Source organism: Rosa rugosa, chromosome 2 (assembly GCF_958449725.1).
Source record: "Rosa rugosa chromosome 2, drRosRugo1.1, whole genome shotgun sequence".
Classification (NCBI taxonomy): Eukaryota; Viridiplantae; Streptophyta; class Magnoliopsida; order Rosales; family Rosaceae; genus Rosa; species Rosa rugosa.
This window is the reverse complement of record NC_084821.1, coordinates 62,219,511-62,227,495: the sequence shown is the minus strand read 5'-3', so window position 1 is coordinate 62,227,495 and position 7,985 is coordinate 62,219,511. Positions and strand designations below refer to the sequence as shown.

Below are 7,985 nucleotides of genomic sequence, written 5' to 3'. Positions count from 1 at the left end.
TTATCAATAATTATCATTAGTAATTGGTCTTGACCAGTTTCATATAATGTGAAGGGTATTAGAGGCCCAGTAGTTTCTAGGTTTCTTAATTTATATGAGATCTTCTATTTCTTAGGAAAGCAAAAGCCAAGCATAAATAATAAATTAAAGAGTGTACTAGGGAAAGTACTTTTGAAAAAAAAAAAACAGTACTAGGGAAAGTACCTTTGAAAGGCATAAACTCATGGTCATTCATCCCTTCTTAGAGTCATTACCCACCCAGGAAGGAAAAGATAAAGTCAGCCACTCAGCCTCACTCACTCTCCTAAGCGATTGTGATCTAAGTTAGCTAAGCCCCAGAAAAGCACCATCTCAGACTTTGTTATATATATCAGAAATTGAAAGGGAGTTTTGCTCGCTTGAACAATCCTCTTTTAGTTTTACTTTGATCATTGCACCTCTACTGCACTTCTCAAATTTGGAAGCCCAAAAAAAAATACAGGAAGAAACAAAAATATTGCCTTACTTTCCTGTGTTCGAAGCAAAGTTTTATAACAAGTCGTAAGCAAAAAATCGAAGCAGACAAGGTACGCACGTAACAAAATTTTTTCAAAGTGTGTATGTTTAAATTTTGGCATGGCAGTAGTTTTGTGTTTCTAATTAACTGTTCGTGTTTTCATATATTAATGCTAGAAAGTAGAAACCTATTTGTTGGTTAATTTGGAGTTGCATGTTATTTTTTAATTATTCTTTTTTTGTTGTTAATTAAATATAAATTTTCATTAATAACATAAGGTCATTACAACCTTCGTTAATTAAATATAAATTTTCATTAATAACATAAGGTCATTACAACCTTCGGGATTAAGGTAGCCTCATTAGAAATTCTGTTTGATCAGAGCTAGTAAAAACGAGTACACCCCTCTAGCATCAATTCATACAATCAGCTAACAAAACCTCATTAAGTCAGGGTGGACCTGTCTCCTTCCAGAATCTATCCTCTCCAACTACAATGGTTTTCTTTGCCAAAGTGTGAGCTGCCTAGTATTACCCACACTGGGGTGGGCATCTTTGCAGGTCAACCACCTGACCGACTGACTTTTGGGCTAGTTGGGTTGGTTTGTCAGACATAAACAAAATAATTGGGTCAGAAATCATCCAACCCCAAACAACATGTGGGTGGAATTGGGTTAAACCCAACCCTCCCAATATATATAAATAGTTTTATTTATTTTACACGTGTCATATGGAGATTCGCTAAACTGTTATATAATTGCACTACCTTGCCTCCATTATATGCTGCATTATTGTAAAATTTTAATTAATGATCTTACCTATAGTAATACAAATACACTAGTAATTAAAATTTAAAATTAATTACTCAATCTTGCAAACATGAATAAATTAACTCACCCTTGACTAGAAAAAATTTATTTTCATCATAAACGAAGGAGAGACATATGACAATAGAAACTCCCGAGGTGATATGTATTTATAGTGTAAGAGTTTAAAAAAAAAAACAAAAAAACCAACTGCTAGCTGACGTCAGCAATTAGCCGTTGCTGACGCCATGCTTAGGTCACAGTCCACTACAACCCGTGGGCCTCCATTTCTGATCCCTTTTGTTTAAAGGGCTAAAATGCTAACTTTATTATGGCTAAATTTAACCCTTTGGGTTGCCCTTTAGCCCTAGCTTTTAGCACTTTAACCCTAAGTTGGGTGGGTTGGAGACCATTTGGGCTAAAAAATGGCCTTTTAGCATTTTGGGTTTAGGGGGTTGGACAAGGCCTAATCTTTATTAGATTTTTATAATGTGAAAAAGTTACTAGCAGAAGAATTTACAAAATATGAGACACAACGACCTTTAAAGTTCAATTTTAAAAATACCTGAAATTGCCCTTTCTTTATCTAAATCTATACTAGTATATATTATGAGAACCCACTTTGTCAGCCAATTAAAGTGGGCGCGAAATAACATTCATATCCGTAGACGATATGTTAATTTTAAATAATTTTTAATATATGAAGGATATTATGGTAATAAAAAAAATAAATGAAAATAAAAATTCAATCAAGAAGAAGACAAAGAATGACTTTCCATCCCATATTCTGCACATATAAACTTTTCATCCCACACAGAGCTGCTATAACTTCCCAATCCCACTATCTACAAATATTACTTTCCATATCCTACATATATAACTTGATTAACTTCCTTCTTTTTTCCCTCCAAAACGTAAAAATAAAATTGTTTCACAAATGCATCGCATGTATCAATAAAGGCTAGTTGTATTTAAGAAAAGAAGGTTTGTTCACCATAACTGAATTTTTTTACGGTACATTGTAGCCCTCAAATATTGGAAAAAAAAAAAAAAAAAACCTTTAAAATTGAATTATTTAAGAAAAAAAAACTCAATTCATAAAAGAAAAGAAAAATGAAAAGAAAAAAAGGTTAACACATTCTTCACAAAAATTACCCAAAAATTAAAAAAATTAAAAAATAAAAAGGAGCAGTTTTCTCCACATTTTGTAAAGGAAAATTATTGTTAGCCTCAATGAAGTCTAAGATTTATGGTCTCAATTTTAGGTGTCATGTCATGTCACCTACACACATCACCTATTTGCTAAATCATGTCATGTAATAGTTGAAAATATAAGATCATCTTATCGTTTCAAAATCTAATGGCTCTAAATTATTTTGACTTTCTTTAAAAAAAAAAAAAATTGCCTTTTTTTCTCCTTTTCTTTTCTTTTCAATACATGCTTAGATTTAAACAACGTACAATCTGAATTCTTAGGGTCTTTAGCAATCCTCCAAGAGTCAAAGGGTACCCAACACGGACCTACTCCTAGAGGTAGCAAAGACGGGATGCAGCAGCCTAGTTCCCTTGAAGCTGTTGCAGGACATGATAGAATAGCAGAATCTTTGGTCCACTTAAGAGGGACTACTAACGAGGAATTCAAGAAGCTCAAAAAAGAAATTGATAGCATAAGGGGGCGTAGTTCAATGAAGAGGATTAGTTCCAGTTCTGGTTTGGACATACTGCAAGATAAAGTATCTGACATGTGGGACGTGGATGGAACCTTGGATGGCCTAAAGACTACAATAGAAACTGCCTATCAACAGGTGGAAAAAATGGTTCACTTGTCAAAGGCATCATCAGTATATGAATGGCAGCTGGAGCAGGAGTTTAGAGCAAAAATTGAAGCGCTTGTGATGAGGAATTGTATTTGGAGCGTTGAAGGAAACATGTCGGATTGCTTTTATAGTGCAAAAAATGTGAACTGGCATGGAAGGAAGAAGGAGATATCAGGTATACGCGATGAATTAGATGCTATTTCTAAATCACTATCTGTTTGTGACAATGGACAGCTATCTTCACATGGATCCTTGGAAGTTGAAGAAGAGAGTAGTAGTGGTAATAAGGGTGCCGGTTCACACCTCAAGGTATTGAACAATCTTAAATCATCATCATCGTTACCATCAACAATAACAACAGCAACAACATCATCATCATCAGCATCATCATCTTCATCTGTTCGGGAAGAAAATGGTATACATGATGAGTCAGAAAAAAATATGGAAGAAGATTTGGATCCTGCCTTGCTTAAGCATATGAAGAAAGGAGAATTGATAAGCCATTTTAAGAATGAGATTACTAAATTGAAGAGAAATCATGAGTCAAAAATACTCGTTCTGACTGAGCAGCATTTCGGCTACAAGAGGGAATTGCCGAGAGAAAGGAGATTCTCTTTAACATTGAAGTCTAAGGAGTTCGATATGTTGAGAAAGAGAATCTCTGAGGTGATTTCTAAACTAGATGAAATTCTTGTAGAAAAGGAGGAAGTAGCTACATTGCTTCCTCATACATTTGGCAGCAATGAAGAAAGTCCCAGCAGTTTGAAAGATAGAGTGGAATCACTCCTCTCAGAAAACCACCAACTCAGAGATCTGCTTGAAGATAAGAATAGAGAAATTAAGTGCCTTTCACTACACGTTTCTGAAGCTGCAGAGTGCCTGTCACAACACTCTCTGGCTGAGGCAAAGTTATTGAAAACAGCTGGAAATCTTAAAGCAGCTATGGAAGATGCGTGTATCGAATCTTCAATTGGTGCAGATTTACTTGCTGGTATTGTCAGGGAAGTGGTGGATGAGATTAAATGCATTGCTGAAGAGTCACAGTTGGAGAATAGTATTATGAATGAAGATTTGAATATGGAGTCCATCATCACGCAAGAACTATGTGGTGTTATGTTCAAAGATGATGAGGAGAAACTCAGTGAGCTGAACATTAAATATATTGAGGAATATGAACTTTGGGTTTTGCAGGAGATGGACAAACGAGAAAAGGAAAAACAATTAGAAGTGGAGCTTGCAAACAAAGTGAGCTTACAGAAAGAAGTACATTTTCTGGTAGAAGAAAAGGAGCAGTTGGCACGAGATGCAGCAGCTGCATTGGAAATCGAAAAAGAAAGATATGAATCAGCTGCTCAAGAGGTTGAAAATTTAAGGGGTGAGACGAGTCAACATCAGAAATTGATTTCAGAAAGCGTTGAAGAGTCAAATGCTGCAAAGCGTGATTTGGCTGAGGCGTTGGAGCAAAATGAAGAAAAGGAGCAGTTGGCGCGAAATGCAGCAGCTGCATTGGCAATCGAAAAAGAAAGATATGAATTGGCTGCTCAAGAGCTTGAAAATTTAAGGGGTGAGATATGTCAACATCAGAAATTGATTTCAGAAAGCGTTGAAGAGTCTAATGCTGCAAAGCTTGATTTGGCTGAGGCGTTGGAGCAAAATGAAACACACAAGGCAGACATATGTAAGTTAGAACAAAAGCTTGAAGCAGCAGTGAAAGTGCTGAGGCAAGTTGAGGAAGATAGAAGGAGGCTTCTTGATGTCAACCAAGAGAAGCAGATTGCTGTAACTTTGTTCGAAGCAAAAGAAAGGGAGCTTCGCGAGCAACTTAAATCAATAGCTGTCTATATCAGTGGATTATTGAAAACGTTCACTTATTTTGAACGTAGAGTGACACAAGATATTTCAGGGAAATGTTCGAGGTACTTTCCACAACTTTTGTTATCTTTGAATGCTTTTCTTGTCTATTCCTTTTGTGCTGTAATTCTGTATATAAAATCGATCCTGCAGTCTTGCATGTTACTTGAGACTTCTCTACATTTGAAGCCATATGTGCATACATCTTAAATAGTTTGATTTTTTGAGTACCTGGAAAGAGGTAGGTACGTGGGTAGTACTACATATCAGGCCAATTCGTTCAATTAGTTAGGTAATAATGTTTTAGGATGCAGTCCAAAAAGTTCGACAACGTCTAGCACCTGTTAATTATTTGTGGATTGCCTATTTTGATAGGCTTATTATAATAGGATTATGAGATTTCAGTATGTTCATTGGAGAAGTTTGAAATCGAGTTTACCCCCGCTTTAGGTTCTTTCTTCTACTATGTTTTCTATCCATTTCTGCATCAATTTCTCTTGGTCTTTGTTCAATGTTTGGTCTTAGTTGGCCAAATTTGTCGACTTTCTATCTTTTATCATAGAATAGAGCAATCCGATGAAGTTACTTGGAATATTTTTAATTTGAAGGCTTGATATATGAGCAACTTGTTACCTATTTATCTTTTCACTCAACTTAGTGCCTTTATCTTTTAAAATGCATTGGCATGCCCAGAAAATTGAGCCTGCATGCGGTGCAAGGAAAAAAACATTTCGAGGCTGTTATGTCTCCATTGTCTGGTGTTTTCTTTTTGCATTGTCATGGTTTGAATTCTGTCGTATTTGTATAGTGCTCACTGACTTTCAGATTGAATTAAAGGACTTGGGGAAGTTCTGATTGACTTTTAGAGCTTAGTTGTAAAGTTCTGATTTTATTTGCATGGTCGTGTTTTCAGGTTGAAAAGTTTGACTTCTCAATCACGTTCGCTTAAACGAAAAGCTGCTGTACTTGTAAGACGAGGATTGCTGTACAAGTGCAGACTGGAAAAGAAATGTTCTGACCTTCAGAGAGCTGAAGCTGAGGTATGGATATTAGAAGGGTAACATGCATATATATATATATATATATAACTTGATCTCTTAGCCTCGTATTTCTATTCCATGCTATGGAACTCATGGAACTAAATAGTCTAAATTGACTGCATATAATTGAGATGCATTGTGGGATATACGATTGAACATTATCTTTCCTTGTTTGCCACGATATGCCTTCCATTTCAGTGTAAAGCCCTAATTTTGAATTGTATCATGTCGTCTTTGAACATGTACTATCACTTGGCTATTTTTTAAATACTTCTGTGTCTGATGGATTAAGGTAGATAAAAAAGACTGAATTTGTATACCTAATCACCTATTACATGCATGCTTGCCTCTTATATGTGACAGGTCCTGTATATCCTTCAAAACACTTATTAGCTATGCTATAAAATACGAATAACTGAATAAGTCTGTTATTTATTTTTGAATTGTATATAATGGAGTGCATATCATCGGATTTCAGGTCGATCTTTTGGGGGCTAAGGTGGACACTCAGTTGAATCTTGTTGAAAAAATATACATTGCCCTTGATCATTATTCACCAATATTGCAGCATTATCCTGGAGTAAGACACTTTCTTCTACTCCCATGATGTCATGTTAGCTCTGTGTTCTTCTATATTTTAGGAGACCGTGTGCAAGGATTAAAAGGTTGGAGGGGCGACTGTGTGCAAGGATGAAAATGTCGGTGTTAGTGGAGATACTATTGCATGTATTTGATATCCTGAAAGATATCGGTAAAAATCGATGGAAACCGTGAAAACTTCTCAAAATATAAAAAATTTGAAAAAATTAAATAGTAAAACCAATAAGTAATTCATCAACTACTCTAATATGCACAGAATACTGTGTATGGCATAAGGTGAATGTAGTGGTGCCTGATAACAAACTTTGGGACTTGGTGAAAAACATCTTTGTTTACTGAAATTATGCACTACATTTACATGATGATCTGAATCTCATTTACATTAAATAATAGTAACTAAAAATAAATTTACATAACTCTAGAGCAAATAGGTTATGCACTTAACAAAAATAGTAGTATCACTATGAAAGTCCCAATTGTGTGTATACATGTACAGATTAAAGCTCTGTATTAATCCAGCCTTTTCTCTTACTTTTGCAGATAACTGAGATCTTGGAGCTGTTAAGAAGGGAATTAAGTGCAAAATTTAGATCTGTTTGATCTGCCCTTTGACTTGGTAATGTTTCCTCTCTTCTAACCATGTCATTTGATATGATATGATTGGATTTTTATGTTTAGTTGTTTTTGATATTTTTCGTTCCTATGCTTAATCGTTCTGCATTTTATGTTACAGGGATATTGATTGCCTTATTCAAAACAACCAAAATCTAAGGACCCTCTATCCAGGCACACTATGATAGTGACCGTTTAGGTCTACCAAAGTTTCGTTTTCGGTAATTCACTTGTATAGTTTCTTTTAGCTTTCGGAGGTTGGCTTTGTCTCCCCTCCCTTGTATTCTTTTTTAGTTCAATAAAATCTGGAACTAAAAAGGCTATTTGTCTTTGCTTAGTTCTCTAGTTCCAACCAAAAAAAAAAGGAAATGCTTGAAAGATATTAAATTTGGTCTGAAATATATTATTGTATTGATTATGTGATTATATTGTGATAATACAATTATATAGGAGCAAACGAATTGTTTTTTAGGAAAAGAATATTCTACTCTAGACAATTATATTCTAGAGATAGAAACAATATAATGATTGTTAAAGTAAAATGACAATTGGAATTGGTCTACTCATTTCATTTCATAGTCCCTTTATATAGGGATAGAATTACAACGGAAATATCGATTACATTAATGATACTAAATGCTGATTGATCCGTAATTGTGCTGATTGATGGTAATCACTGATTCCTTGATTCCCTCTCCGTCAGTTGCTTTGATGAAGGCACACAATATGTTTTTCCTTTAACACTCCCCCTTGTGCCAAGTCAA

The 7,985-nt window shown here is 35.0% G+C and overlaps 1 protein-coding gene across 1 annotated transcript; it reads left to right on the top strand.

Moving 5' to 3' along the window:
* Positions 1–267: 267 nt before the first annotated feature.
* Positions 268–7,744, top strand: LOC133729138 (WPP domain-associated protein-like). Its single transcript, XM_062156618.1, has 6 exons — positions 268–566; positions 2,778–5,034; positions 5,883–6,009; positions 6,488–6,589; positions 7,150–7,225; positions 7,343–7,744. Exons 2-5 carry the CDS (start codon positions 2,849–2,851, stop codon positions 7,207–7,209), a joined length of 2,475 nt encoding a protein of 824 aa, XP_062012602.1. The 5' UTR covers positions 268–566; positions 2,778–2,848; the 3' UTR covers positions 7,210–7,225; positions 7,343–7,744.
* Positions 7,745–7,985: the final 241 nt, after the last annotated feature.

Bases quoted from the DNA above. Each gene is read 5' to 3' on its own strand.
- LOC133729138 (XM_062156618.1), top strand. From the start codon at position 2,849: ATGCAGCAGCCTAGTTCCCTTGAAGCTGTTGCAGGACATGATAGAATA. The intron at 6,010-6,487 runs GTATGGATATTA...ATCGGATTTCAG, and splicing joins TTCAGAGAGCTGAAGCTGAG to GTCGATCTTTTGGGGGCTAA. The intron at 6,590-7,149 runs GTAAGACACTTT...TTACTTTTGCAG, and splicing joins TATTGCAGCATTATCCTGGA to ATAACTGAGATCTTGGAGCT.